This window comes from Lithobates pipiens, unplaced genomic scaffold (assembly GCF_037356315.1).
Source record: "Lithobates pipiens isolate NorthernLeopardFrog02 unplaced genomic scaffold, aLitPip1_a1.2 Scaffold_16, whole genome shotgun sequence".
Classification (NCBI taxonomy): domain Eukaryota; kingdom Metazoa; phylum Chordata; class Amphibia; order Anura; family Ranidae; genus Lithobates; species Lithobates pipiens.
Window position 1 is genome coordinate 314892047 of NW_027507748.1, and position 15645 is coordinate 314907691.

General features: G+C 41.5%; 1 protein-coding gene across 4 annotated transcripts in view; it reads right to left on the reverse strand.

Annotated features, from left to right (window-relative positions):
- Positions 1–15645, reverse strand: part of LOC143982705 (EF-hand calcium-binding domain-containing protein 4B-like) — a 196243-nt gene that overhangs the window by 82906 nt on the left and 97692 nt on the right. For 2 of the 4 annotated variants that reach the window (XM_077481649.1, XM_077481648.1), the window contains exon 10: positions 8047–8138. In XM_077481649.1, the coding sequence (XP_077337775.1) occupies positions 8047–8138 (92 nt within the window). The remainder of the gene's footprint in view (positions 1–8046; positions 8139–15645) is intronic. The other 2 variants (XM_077481651.1, XM_077481650.1) reach the window with 2 other exon arrangements.

Consider the following 15645-nt stretch of genomic DNA (forward strand, 5'->3'; position numbering starts at 1 on the left):
TTTAAAAAAAAAAAATTAAAAGTCAGCAGCTGCAAACACTGTAGCTGCTGACTTAATAAGCACACTTACCTGTCCAGGGCGCCCGCGATGTCGGTCGCCCGAGGCCGACCCATTCCTCGGCTCTCAGGCCCCGGCGCCGCCATTCTATCTAAGGGAAACAGGCAGTGGAGCCTTGCGGCTTCACTGCCCGTTTCCTACTGCGCATGCGCGAGTCGCGCAGCGCTTTGTGAATGGGGTGCACTGTGTTCTGGGACACACAGTTCCCAGAACACAGCGCGACCCATTACCCAGAAGACGCCGCACGGAGAAGAGAAGAAAGAAGATCTCCGCGGAGGAGGAAGAGGCAGATTAGGACGATGTGCCTAGCAACAGGCATTTCTGGTAAGTTAAAAAAAAATAAAAATCTTTCATTTTTTTTCAGATTTTTTTTTCTAATTTTTTATGTATTTTTTTTTTCAGGGTGGCCCTCCACTTGTGCAGAACTTTTTTCATACCAAACCTTATTTGGTATGTAGTTGCCTAAGTAACTGGTGTACCCAGATTTTAATTAGACTTCTTGCAAAGACTCTTAATTAACATTATTTTTACATCTTATACAGTTGTCACCAAAACAATTGTTCCCTTTGGAAGATTTCCCTTCTAGTTTTGTTTCAGTGACATCTGAAAATGTTGCATTTTTCCCATCACTTTCCGTCTTGATGACAATGGTCACCAGGACAAATAGAAAGAAGTAAAATCCCTAAGCCCTTGTACACACGGTCGGACATTCCAACAACAAAATTCGTCTGATTTTTTCAGACGGATTTTGTCCGAAACTGGTGTTGCATACACACGGTAGGACAAAGTTGACGGAAAATCCGATCGTTCAGAACGTGATGACGTTCATTCATTACGACGGGACTACGTTCAGGCTAGTAGCCAATAGGTTTGGTCTCATAATTTGATCTGAGCATGCGTGGCACTTTGTCTGATCGGAATTCTCTACAAACGATCAGATGAGGTCCGATCGGTTCATGTTGTCGGAAAATTTTATATCCAGCTCTCAAACTTTGTTGGCCGGACATTCCGACGGAAAAAGTCCGATGGAGCCCACACACGGTCAGATTACCCGACAACACAGTCCGATTGGACATTTTCCATCAGAATTTCCTACCGTGTGTACAAGGGCTAACGGGGACACAGATATCAACAAAAACCTGCCTGGGGTTCTAAAAACTCATAACTTTATCCAAGCAGACTAGAAAAAGTTTGGCTTTAGGTACACGTTTCCTTTTGCTATGCTGCATAAGTACATCATGCAATTGACCCTTAAAAGAGAAGTATGGCCAAAACTTTTGCCCATTCTTCTCTTGTGTGCCAGAGGAGTGCATTTACTTGTACTCTTCTGTGACCCAGACTCAGCCGACAGTGGCTAAAGCCCACTGCCAGCTGACATCACAGAGCCACTCCAGACTCTGGTGGAATCCCAACAATAATGTTGGGATACACCCAGATGCCTTACCGGCAGTGCTGCTGAGAGCCTGAGCTAGCTGCTCCTGTTCCCTCTCCTGCCCGGTGCTCCAGTGAGTGGTGGAGGGGCAGAGCCCCGAGCGAACCTGAAAACGAAACAAACAGTGGTCCAGTGATTGCTCTGTTCTCAGGCTAATGCCCTGTACAGACGGTCGGACTTTCCGACGGAAAATGTACGATCGGACTGTATTGGCAGAAATTCCGATCATGTGTGGGCTCCATCTGACTTTTTAATTCGGAATTTCCGACACACAAAGTTTGAGATCTGGATCTAAAATTTTCCGACAACAAAATCCGATCGTTTAAATTCGACACACAAAGTGCCACGCACACTCAGAATAAATTATGAGACGAAAGATATTGGCTACTGGCTTCTTTATAGTCCCGTCATACGTGTTCTACGTCACCTCGTTCTGAACGATTGGATTTTCCACCAACTTTGTGCGACCGTGTGTACGCAAGACAAGTTTGGGCCAAAATCCGTCGGAAAAAATCCGACAGATTTTGTCGTCGGAATGTCTGACCGTGTGTACAGGGCATTAGAGGTGGAGGTTGCTGCAGCAGGTAGGCAAGTGCATAAGTTTTTTTTTTTTTTATATACCCACACTTCTCCGTAAACATTTCCCCAAAAAGAGGATGAAATTGACCTTTGCTTAAAGAAAGAAAATATATATTTGATCAGTGAAATCTGCACTCACGTTGATTTGTATACCACTTATGTATCTACCACTTATGTATCTACTGCTGCTAAGGTACTAGTGCGATCCAAAGCATTTCAGTATTTCTTTTGTACTGTAGATGTCACTGCAGAGTTTGGATTACTCTGCACTGGAAATAATATGTGTAACCTATAGCATAAGATATGCAGTGCCCGGCAATCATTTAAATTATAAGGGGGCAATTTTTCTCCTGCTGATCACCAATATTAGGGATCATGCTTCTTCCTGCTGACCACTGTGGTAAACAGCCTTTTTACTTCCACTGGCACATAAGAAGAGCAAACAAATATGAATTAAATAGAAATAAGAAACGTCTGGTTGTTTTCATGCTCAGTGTATCCATGAAAATAGGATATTCAAGCTGCAAGCAAGCGTTCAATCTTTTTTTTTTTATGGACTTTGATTAAAGTATGCAAATCAACTATTTATTAGTATGCTTTTTTAATTCATTATTTTTTGTATGATGCAAATTAGTCCTTGCATCTATAGATCATAACCATATGTGGCAGGGTTTGATAGAGTTTGTTTCTGTTGGGTGGTACATTTAAGTTTGGTATGATGCTCTGCGATCTTTAGTTACACCCCTGCTAATGATTATGCATGTTTTTATACTACAAAAAATCGTTTTTGTTTTCCACGTGACCATGGTTTTGAGTACTAGCGACTTACAAATCCAGACGTTTTGTAAATTGCTGTGCATTATAGTGCAATTTATCGCACCCAAATTAAAGGTGAAGGAATATCAACAGCTTGCCGACCAGCTGCCGTCATTATACTGTGGCAGGTTGGCCTAGGTGTACACCTGCCGATTTAAGAGCGATAGGTGGCGCGCTTGCTGCCGGAGCCGATGCGTGTGGCCAGCGGTCGTGATGTCCGCCGGCCACCCGCAATCGCTCCACAGAGCACCAGAACAGGAATCTGTCAATGTAAACAAACAGATCCCCATTCAGACAGGGGGTAGAGAGAGATCTGCTGTTCCTGATGATCAGGAACAGAGATCCCTCTCCTCTTCCAGTCAGTCCACCCCCCCCCCCCCCCCCACAGTTAGAAACACCTAACCAGGGAACACTTAAACCCTTGATCGCCCCCAAGTGTTAACCTCTTCCCTGCTAGTGACATTTATACAGTAATCAGTGGCTATTTTTAGCTCTGATCGCTGTATAAATGTCAGTGGTCCCAAAAAAGTGTCAAGTGTCCGATCTGTCCGCCGCATTGTCCCAGTCCTGCTAAAAATCGCAGATCGCCGACATTACTAGCAAAAAATAAATAAATAATAAAAATGCCATAAATCTATCCCCTATTTTGTAGACGCTATTACTTTTGTGCAAACCAAACAATATACGCTTATTGCGATTTTGTTTACCAAAAATATGTAGAAGAATACAAATTGGTCTAAACTGATGAAGAAATACATTTTTTCTAATTTTATTTTTGGGATATATTTTTTTATAGCTATATATATATATATATATATATATATATATATATATATAATTTTTTTTTTTTTTTTTTTTTAATGTTTCCAAATTTTTTGGTTTATAGTGCAAAAAAAAACTCCCACAGAGGTGATCAAATAACACCAAAAAAAAAAGCTCTATTTGTGGGGAAAAAAGGACATAAATTTTGTTTGGGTACATCGCATGACCGCGCAATTGTCAGGTAAAGCGGCGTAGTGCCATACCGCAAAAAATGGCCAGGGCAAATCTTCCAGCCCTCAAGTGGTTAAGGCTTCATTCACACCTATGCAGTTTGCTTTTGAGCATTTCTCGTCAATTCAGATTTTATTGAGCATTTCTGCAGTGCTTTTTTAACCACGATTTACCTGCGTTTCTTATGCTTTTTTTGGGACCAGAAATTTGTTGTCGCGCAGATTAAAAAACGCAAATTGCGTCAAAATAGCAGGAAAAAGTGATTAAAACACATTGCGTGCTTTTCTGCAGATTATCCATGAAAGTCTATTGAACCAAGAAAGCAAAAAAAAGCACTGTTTTGCGTTTAAAAAGTCCTTGACCCTTTCCAAAAACGCAGAGGCATAAAAATGCATTGATGTGAACGTGTTTCATAGGAAGCCTTGTTAAAAATAATGTCCTGCGTTTCTGCAAAAAGCATGAAAAACGCATTGGTGTGAATGGAGCCTTAAGTTGAACTCCGGCTGACATTTTTTAAAAGCAGATGCAGCAGTTTGTTTGTTTTTTGCTTTTGGGTAAAAACTTTACATAAATAAAAGCTGAGCAATGTAAGCACCCCTGTCAGTGTTATATGGTTTGTGTTGACACTCCACCTGCCACTTCTGCTGGACTGCTTGGTCTACTAAAGAAAGTTGAAAAATACCATACTTCACTGTCCGGATCACCGGGTGAAAATAAAAGAAAAAAAGCTTTAGAAAGAAGAAAGCGAGTGCAGCCACCACCTTAGATTGGTAAACTGCAATATATCACAGTTTTGTATTTGGGTTCAATACTGTACCACTTTACATTGGTCGTGTTTAAGTTTTATTTTGAACTAGTAGATTTTTTAGTCCATAACATACAATACGTATTATAATCAAATGACAGGCACATGTTTAGGCAATAGAGGTACACTTAGTTAATAAACAGTTATCGTCGGTATTGAAAAATTCTCAATGTTATAATATATCCAAACAGCAGTATTAATACATTTTCTACAAGGCATGTCATATACCCCTAAGGACACACGCCTTTAGAAGTGCAGAACCCCTTATTTAACCCCTTATCTACTAAGGTACCTTTATAAACATCCTTGTATTCAAGGGGTTAACGTATGGGTGCTCAACCTGAGGACCACCAGCTGTTGCAGAACTTCAAATCCCATGAGGCATTGCAAGGCTGACAGTTACAAGCATGACTCCCTCAGGCAGGGGAATGATGGGAATGATTCCACAACAGTCGGAGGGCCACAGGTTGAGCATCCATGGTTTAATGCAGGGATATGCAATTAGTGGACCTCCAGCTGTTGCAGAACTACAAGTCCCATCAGGCATAGCAAGATTCTGACAGCCACAAGCATGGCACCCAGAGGCAGAGGCATGATGGGACTTGTAGTTTTGCAACAGCTGGAGGTCCGCTAATTGCATATCCCTTTAATGCATACTCTCAGCTGCTGCATTAATCACCTGCCTATGCTATCACATAGGGGGTTATTTACTAAAGGAAAATCAACTTTGCACTGCAAATGCACTTGAACGTAAAGTCGCTGTAGATCCAAGGGGGGACATGCAAGGAAAATAAAAAACAGAATTTTAGCTTGCACGTGATTGGATGATAAAATCAGCAGAGCTTCCACTCATTTTAGATCTACCACTTAAATTTAGAGCAACGGCACTTCCAAGTGCACTTGCAGTGCAAAGTGGATTTGCCATTCGTAATTAACTCCCATAGTGGCTTGTTAGCCCCTGTACGATAGCTATAAAGTTAAATAAATAAAAACATTTTTAAAAAATAAATTACATTAAAATACATTTTAAACAAGTTAAAAAGCACCCCCATCACCCTGTACCCAGTCCAATGCAAACTCTCAGTGTAGAGTATGTATACAAACATAAATTGCACCACACATGTGAGCTATTGTGTCGTCAGAGTGAGAGAATAATTCTAGGGGCATAATTCATGCTTAAGCACTTTCAGACCGGACAATTTTGCCGGCTTAAGACCAGTCCACTTTTTGCGATTCGGCACTGCGTCGCTTTAACTGACAATTGCGCGGTCATGCAATGTGGCTGCCAAATAAAATTGACGCCCTTTTTTTCCCACAAATAGAGCTTTCTTTTGGTGGTATTTGATCACCCCTGCATTTTTTTTGCGCTATAAACAAAAAAAGAGCGACAATTTAGAAAAAAAAACTTTTTTACTTTTTGCTATAATATTTATCCCCAAAAAATATATCAAAAAATTTTTTTTTCCTAAGTTTAGCCCGATACGTATTCTTCTACATATTTTTGTTAAAAAAAAATCGCAATAAGCGATTATTGATTGGTTTGCGCAAAATTTATAGCGTTTACAATATAGGGGGTAATTTTATGGCATTTGTATTAATAATTATTTTTTTTTTACTAGTAATGGCGGCGATCAGCGATTTTTATTGTGATTGCGACATTATAGCGGACACACCTGACATTTTTGACACATTTTTGGGACCATTGTCATTTATACAGCAATCAGTGCTATACAAATGCACTGATTCCTGTGTAAATGACACTCGCAGTGAAGGGGTTAACTGGGGGTGGCAGTGTAGGGGTTAAGTGTGTCCTAGGGGCGTGTTACTAACTGTGGGGGGCTTGGCTGTGTGTTAGTGAACACTGATCTCTGCTCCAATCACAGGGAGTAGAAATCAGTGTCACTTGTTGCTAGGCAGAACGGGGATATGCTGTTTACTTCCGCATCTCCCCATTCAGCCTCCCTGTGAGACGATTGCGGGTATCCCCACAGCGATCGAGTCCACGAGACCTGCGACCAGACTCACGGGGGTCAACATTTTTTGGAGCAAGGGAAGGTTATAACACCTGAGAGAGTTTTTTTCACCATCTGTGTCCTATGTGGAGATTTCCCCTTACTTCCTGTCCCATACTAAAAGAGGAAGTGAGAGGAAATACCTACAAATTAAGGGAATTCCTTGGGAACCCCCAGGTCACCAGAACTAATGTCCCTATTGGAAGATCTCCCCTTTTCTGGGAACAACCCAAAATTTGTGATTTTCTTTTACTTTCACTGATAATGGTAAACAGGACAAATAGAGGGGGGATTCTCCCTAATGGGGGCTGAGGTAGAAATAATAATCTAATACATGTTCTAATCCATCTCCACACTGTCCAAAACAAAAAAAGTTTTGCCTTTGATTATACTTTAACTCTAACCTGTAAAAATGTAAAACTTTAAAATGGAGAATATTGGGTGCTGTCGTTTTTCACAACTTCATGGGTGCTTGCAACTTTAAAACTTGACATGTTTGGTACAGTATCTACTTTACACAACCTTGTCTTTTATATGTTACCAACAATTGTGTATAATATTGTGTTTGTTTGCAGTAAAATTATTTTAAGTGCATTTTTTCCTACAAATATGCGTTTGATAAATAGCTGCACAAACATTGTGCAACATAAAAAATTGCAACTGCCACTATTTTATTCTTAAGGGTCTTCTCCTCCAGAAAATATTTAATTGTTTGGGGAATTTAAAGTCATTTTTAGCAGAACATGCAGGTTTTAACTTTTATGCTAAAAATTCAAACATTGCCCTGGTAGACAAATAGTTAAACCATCAGATGACCTGTGCAATAATGTGCAGTTTAATCTCTGAAGTTTACCTTAGAATTTTTATAGCATTTTACTGTTTGGAGAGAAGGTTTCACACTTATGTCATCCTACATGATATACCATAAGCATCTACGAACTTGCTTCTGCTATACATTACTCACATCCTGCCTGCACGAAAGCCCCTTTGACTTACAATAATTACAATTTTTCTTCCTTCTCACAAGCAGGTTTCTCAGCTTATCACTGAACCTGTGGTGACATTATTTGAAGGAACATCTTAAAAAAAAAAAAAAAAGAAGGAACTGAAAGGACATTGTTATGATGTAAAAACAATTTGTTTCCTGTGTTGTTCGCCTAATGTTGTCATTATTACAGCAGGCAGTCAGCAGCCTTCCATTGTAACAGGAAATGCAGAATGCGTATTATTCAGACATCAAAGTCTTGTCAAAGTAAAGCAACAGTACGTTTCATGCCACTGTGTGAAAGCATTTGAGTTCAGAGAGGACTTCATGGGATAATGCTAAAGATAAAAACATCAATCATACTTACTGTTCTGCAGATTCCTGAGGATCACCAACTTCAGGCTCCTGTTCCTTAGGCTGATCTTTCAGTGTAGGTTCCTGGAAAAAAATCTGGTAGAACTGTTTTATACAACAGTTTTAAGTCTTTGGAAGTTAAAGAAGATATATTTTGTCCCATGTTGCTAAGTGCTTTCTAGTACTGGTCTACCCCTTCCCCTTATGTTGTGGTCCGATCTGACAACAGCTCTGAAGGAGACGGCTGATTCATAGCTGCAGCTTGTCTCAGCTGTGGACACTTTCTACTGACAAACAGCAGCAAGAGGAAAGCAGAGCCTGCCACATCCTCCTTCCTCTGCATTTCTCTTGCATTGCTTGTCTGTGGAAAGTGTTCACAGTTGAAGCAATCTGCACTTATGAATCAGCTGTCTCCTTCAAAGCTGTTGTCAGATCTGCTGCAACAGTAAGAGAGAGGTGCAGGATGGACCTTATAGGTAGGTTAGAAGGCAATTAGTCACAACATGTGACAAGGTAGTACATGTACTTTGTTCCATAGGGGACAAGGCTGTAACAAAATTATCATGATAGATCCTCTTAAAAACTCTTAGCAAATATAAAAATGCCATTCAATCCATGTTCAATGTAGTCATTAATAAAACATTAAATGCATGTTTACATACAGCTAGGTTGCCATAAGTACCTAATGCCACATACACACGACCAGACTTTTCGACAGCAAAGGTCCAAATCCGGAACAAATCCGTCAGACAATTTAATCGTGTGTGGGCTCCATCGGACCTTTGCTGTCCAAAAATCTGACGGATTTTAGAAATAGAACATGAACTCCGCCGAAAGTCCATCGGGAAGACCGTCGGACCAAGTCTGTCAGAAAGTCCGGTCGTATGTACGCGGCATTAGAGTAGCAGAGGAGAGCGGAGGAATAACTTAATCAATTTGATGCTGTATAACTAAAGGCAAAACTTTTTTTTTTCATTTTGAAAAGAGTGGTGAGAGATTAGACTATCTCCCAGTTTTTTTTTTTTTTTGCTGTCTGTGTCCCTGTTAGATTCACCCTCTCTATTTGTCCAGTTTACAATTATCAGCGAGTGTGAAAGTGAAAGAAAATCACAAATTTGAAGTTGTCACCAGAACAAGAATAGAGGGGATGCTAGTTCTGGTGACCCTGGTTTCCTCTCACTTCCTGTTTTGACCATGGGACAAGAAGTGAAGGGAAATCTCCCAAGTGGGACACATATGGCAAACAATAAACAATGTACCATAATAGAACCTGATTGGCTCTCCTACCTGTCGTGTTGGCTGATATCTCTGCAAAAGGTGCCCACAATGTCCAGATGCTGCTGGAGGAACGTACAGCAATTGCTTTTGATGGTTGCAGCCCAGCAATATATTGGGACCTTAGAATACACTGTAGGATCTGCAAGGCGATTGTGTGCTAGTTATAGCTGCTATGGCTAGCTAATGACTGTTTGCAAATGTGCCATCATTAATCTGTATGTATTGAAGAAGTACTTCACCTAAGTCAGACAAGGCAATACCATTATGGGATAGGCAAACAAACGCCCACAGCAAATGTCCACCTGGTAGAAAAACAAATTGAGCACAATCTACGATACCCTCCCCATCCACACCAACATTCAAATGCCCAGAATAGGCCCCCGGAACACACCCGGAAATGCCCTGAAAGCCTGCCCCAAAAATGCCAGTGCAGCGAAAAAAGGACAATGGACAGCACCCAAATGCTCCCATAACAAGTGCACTAATCTGGCTACAATCACCTCAAGCTCCTTGTAGAACACAGGGAAAGTGAGGATAGAAGCCAAGGTGGCAGCCTTGCCGATCTGAGAAACCATAGTCTGCAGCCAAAAGCTCAGGGCGCACTCAGATTTAGTAGAGGGGATCTTGTCAGGACAGGATGTAACCTGAACTCTAGATCATGGAGTTGGTTGATGGTCTGCTGAGTCGACTTGAGATGATGGAACTAGAAATCAGCTCATCAGTACAGGGTCCATCTGTAAAAAAAGAGGAAAGTAAAGGCTGATAGATAAACTTTCCATCCTCACCATATCCACCAAGAGACAGAAACTTCCTTTGGGTGAAGACCAAAGAATTTAAAAGGTTGTCCTGTTTCAGATAGAAACTACCCCATACAAGATGGAGAACTTGGTTCTAAAAACCTTATCTTATGTTAAACCAGCAAAAGGTTCCATGCAAGACAAGGCCACCATCTGAAACAGTGAAGGTTAGGCCTGAACTACTTAAGATCCCACAAAGTCACATGTGCAGCAATATTAACAGCAAAATGCTGACCTAGGCCTAGCTGCAGGAGAGGACTTGTCCAGCAAAGCAACACCCTGGGAGAAAGTCCTGAGGCTTACACCAAGATAAGCATGCATCATATTTCCAGTGATAGATTTAACATAAAGGAAAAAGACCTCCCCGCTTAGCATCAAGGGTTTCCCAGATACCATGATGCCCTGTCTCTCAGAATTTGAGCTTCAATCATCAAACTGTCAAAGGCAGCTTGAAGCTGGATGGCAAAACCCATTCCTTGAGAACACATGATCCTGAACCAGTAGATCATTCGGAGCAACTGTCTTGCATCTTTTAGGTTAGCGTACCACATCTGTCTGGATCAATCTAGAACAATGAGGAACATTGGAATGCTTTCCATTCCGAACATGTGAGACAAATAATGGAAGGAAGTACTAAGTCCTAGGAGCATCCTACAAGAGGACCACTACACCTGAGCCAAAATTGCCTAGGCTTTAGTTTGAGCTCAGGGGTCTTAGTAGTCGTCCTCTGAAGTTGCCTACCTGGGACACACCTGCAGGAATTGCTCCAGGGGTAGAAATCAGTCACATAGGTTTAGGCACCGATGTCTGATTTAATCTGCCTGCCACTGTGTATACATGGAATGCTCATGCCGGACAAGGCTGTAGCCTGATGTTTTGCCAAGGATATAAATCTTTTGCTACTGACAAACTCTGGATCCATCTGAAAATGTAAGTATGCCACTTTCATGGCAATGTCTGCTTTGGATCCAGATTGTATAAAACAGCCCAGAACTTCTGGATGTTACCTTGGAAAACAAGACGCTAAAGACTGCCAAGCCTCTTGATATTAAGGGTGTCTAGGTCTCTTCCCCAGAATGATCCATTGTCTGGAGGTGTCTTTCCATAGGGATTCCTTAAAACAGAAAGAGAAAATACTTCCTTGCTAGATCCAGACCCCTGAGCCTCAGCAATAGGGAAATGATCTGACCAAAGACGGAGTCAACTTGTCCTTATATCAACAAAGACCTGTAAAGGCCTGGGGTGAAACCAGGCCAAAGGAATTGCCTCACATGAGGCTACCCTCTGTTCTAGGCCTCTCATACAAAAGTGGAGATCTGGATCTCCCCTGCTTCAGACAGCTTGAATCGAAGACCAGAGTGTGAAAACGACTAAAAACTCTGTCCTGGACTGTGAGTAGGGCAATCCAGACATTCCCAAGGTGAGTTGCTTCCAGTGACAATCTCTGAAAGCTCTGAACCTTTCCAAATCACTGGAATACCTGGAGGACCAGGTCAGGTTGCTTGATAGAACCCACACCAATTATTTCCCATTGAAGGATTTCTCTATGAGAATATTTCAGGAAGGCAATGAGGCTGGTACTGGCTCCAGCATCTTAACCGCTTAAGCCTCGGACTATTTGGCTGGCCAAAGACCAGACCACTTTTTGCGATTCGGCACTGTGTAGTTTAACTGACAATTGTGCGGTCATGAGACATGGCTCCCAAACAAAATTGATGTCCCTTTTTTCCCACAAATATAGCTTTCTTTTGGTGATATTTTATCACCTCTGCGGTTTTTATCTTTTGCGCTATAAACAAAAAAAAATGACAATTTTGAAAAAAACGCATTATTTTGTACTTTTTGCTATAATAAATATATCCAAAAAATATATTAAAAAATATTTTTTTTTTTTTACTAGTATTGGCGGCGATCAGCGGTTTTTATCATGACTGCGACATTATGACACATTTTTGGGACCATTGGCATTAATATAGCGATCAGCGTGATTAAAATTTTATTGATTACTGTAAAAATGTCACTGCCAGTGAAGGGGTTAACACTAGGGGGGCAGTGAAGGGGTTAATGTGTGTCCTAGGAAGTGTTAGAACTGAAGGGAGCATGGGACTGTGCAGGGAAACTAACAAATTGCTGTTCATACTCTGCATGAACAGACGATCTGTCAGTTCACTCCTCAGAGAACCGGAAACTGTGTGTTTACACACACAGCTCCTGGTTCTCCGTGTGCCCTGAGCGATCGCGGACAATCGCGGGTGATCGAGACTGACTGGCACTCGCATAGGCTCGGGGACCGGTGTAACATAACGGCTATTCGACCAACCGAGCCATGTTGTTGCAGTACAACTGCAGTGGCTGGTCGGCTAGCGGTAAATACGCAAGGTGCTGACCAACGGACGAGGGGCAGGATCCCAGATTGGTAGTGCCTAAGTCCGATAGCAAGGCACAGAAATTGCTTAAGGGATGGGAACATTAATTATCTTTGATGCCCACCAAAGCTAGAAAGTGTTCCAGTGAAGGGAGGCAATGCAAAATAGTTTTTTCTATGAAAAACTTACATCTGAACCCAGCCCCTTAAAAGCTTCAATATGCATACCAGGCAATGCCACCATGGGATTTTGGATAGTGAACTGTTTGAAATTGCCACCACAACTGGGGCAGAAACACTTTGATCCAGAAAACCATCGGAGAATATGCAGAGGCCACAAGTGGAGAAAAAAAAACTTCTTAACAATTAGAAGGAGAAAAAGACCTTGTAGTCTGTACTCTAGCCTCTGCTAGTAATCACAAGTGTTCAACTTCAGCTGCATCTCTAATGCTGTTGACCTGGAATGTCTCAAAGAGAACCTGTCCCTGGAAGGCCATGCAGCTTACTTCTTCCGACTGAGGAAATGCTGTAGAAAGTTTCTTATCTACCTCCTCTGGTTTATTACCTGGCTCCTCTGGTTCTTCTCCACTCATAGTAAACTTAACTACCTTAAAGGAAAATGGCCATCAGGGGAAAAGCCTCAAGCTGAATATCAAATTATCCTCTGTCCTTTGCCAGCAGTTGGCCTGCCCTCCGTTAAGGGAGGCTTTATTCAGTTGGTAGCAACAGTATTGGAATGCTGCTTGAGTTTTTCATAACTTTGATATGGTTACTTTAGCCAGGCCCATAGCAATCCTTTGCAGCTAAGAATAGTGTTCAGGAGAGCTCCTGTCTACCCCTTTAAGGCAATCTTGACACAATCTTTATCTTGTAAAGGCAACTTCACCCAGGGCTATAGCAATCCTTTGTGGCTATCAATAATGGGTAGAAGAGCTTCTGTCACTCTCTTTAAGGCAATCTTGACATGTTATTTAATTTGTAAGTGCTTCACCCAGGATTCACAGCAATTCCTTGCGGCTAAGCATAATGGAGAGCTTCTGCCTGCGTCTTTAAGGCAGTCCTGACACACTCTTCAGGCCACAGTATTGGCATTTGCAGTATGGAAGAGGACTTTCTTGGACTGGATTTCTGTAAGCTGATGGGTCTTTAAACACCTTCCTCAACTCTTTTTGCCTGCTTCCGACTCCTGGCATCCTTCTCACCTTGCCCACTTCAAAGATGGCTTCCAGGCAGTCTTTCCCAACTCCAAGATGGCCTCAGGGTAGTACTTGCCAAACCAAGGATGGCCTCCTAGCGAGCTCTATCCACTTCACATGTTCAGCATAATGCATCATTCTTGAATGTAGGCACTTAGTTTTCTCTTCCAAAACTGGCACTAGAATGCATTCTGAAACATGGTGCAGCTGCAGTTCATCTGAGAGGAGATGTAACACACAACTTATGAGCCCATTCACAGATCAATTCCAAAATTAAGAAAATCCACTTATCTTGGAAATGCGGTGTCACAGTTCCATGGATCCACTCACTTCTGGGAGGCAGGCTCCAGGTACTGACAGCTCCTCTGAGGAACATAGCCCTGGCTGCACTGCTGTATGTGGGGCTAGTTAGCACCCACTTTTTACCCCAAAAGATCCACAGAAGGGGCTCCCTGCCTTATCAGAGCATTTAGGGTGCTAAGGTAAGGGACTGCACTACAGGAAAGGCTGAACCTGCGCGATAAACCACAAAAGGTGGCAGGTAAGGGTTTCTTCTCTTCACATTGGCTGTGAGTTCCATGAGGACAAAAAAGCGAATGGGCTGTTGTGTGGGTTTTAACTTTTATAGCTATGCACTGGTCCTGTGGGCATAAGTAGGTGGGGCTACTATCACATGTATGTTGCTATGGAGGCACCAGGAAAATTTTTTGCCTTTGGTTGTAGTGGTTAGGGCAGGGATCCTCAAACTATGGCCCTCCAGCTATTGCGAAACTACACTTCCCATGAGGCATTGTAAAACTCTGCCATTCACAGACATGACTAGGTATGATGGGAATTGTAGTCCCTGAACAACTGGAGGGACATAGTTTGAAGACCCATGGGATAGGGTAATCCCACTTTTGTAGGAAAGTAATAGCAAAAAATAAAATAATAATAATAAAGCATATACAATTGCGACACGAGTCATGTTGTATTTAAATGTTATTAAAAATTTGCCTTTCCTTTTCAATCTGCAGTGCTGTAATTTTCTGTAAAATGCAATGCAATATGGCTACCTGTAGGTGTTCTATACACAGATAGTGTACAGACCGCCCCCCCCCAGAAATGTAATTTCTAGATTTTGTGATTGGTTTACTGATTTTCCCAGAAGTCTGAACTAAGATGCAGGTCAGATTTTGGCCATGACCTGCAACAAAAAAATTCATTTTTGGTGAGATATTCCCAAAGAAAATTCATGTCTAAAGGGATGCAGACCCTGCAACTTTCCTCATTAGAACATTGAAAGTGCAGCAGCTGATAGTTATGAAATTACTTCCATTCACATTCATGCACATGGACACAGACAAACAAACGTCTATTTCTTCAGTAGAACAAAAGTAATCTGCAAGAAAGTTTGTTAAAATCCTTGCAATGTACATAGCTCACCCAGAGGACAAAGTTTTTTTTTTCCTCAACAAAAATGGAGTTACTCTTTAAAGAAAAATATCTTGTAGAAAAAGAGTTTTGAGACTTTTCAATTTACATTAATCATTTGCAGACCGGGATCAATCCTGGACCAAGATCTGTTGCTTAAATTTGAGCTAAATCAACTCATTTAGAGTAGAACTAAAAGCAAACTTTTTTTAAAATTTTTGGTAGAGTAAGGGAATGCTATAAACCCTGTCAGATTTTTTTTTTTGCCATCCATGTCCTATTGGCGGAAATTTCCCTTCACTTCCTGTCCCTTAACCAAACAGAAAGTGAGAGGAAATCCCTGTAAATTAAGGGAATCCTTGAGGACCCCCAGGTTACCAGAACTAGTGTCCCCATTGGAAGATTTTCCTTATTACTTTTGCGGGGACAACCCAAAATGTAAGGTTTTCTTTTGTTTTCACATTCAATGTTAATGGTAAACAGGACAATAGAGAGAGAATGAATCGGGACACAGACAGCAATAAAAACTGACAGATGTTCTAGTCCCTCTCCACTCCATCCAC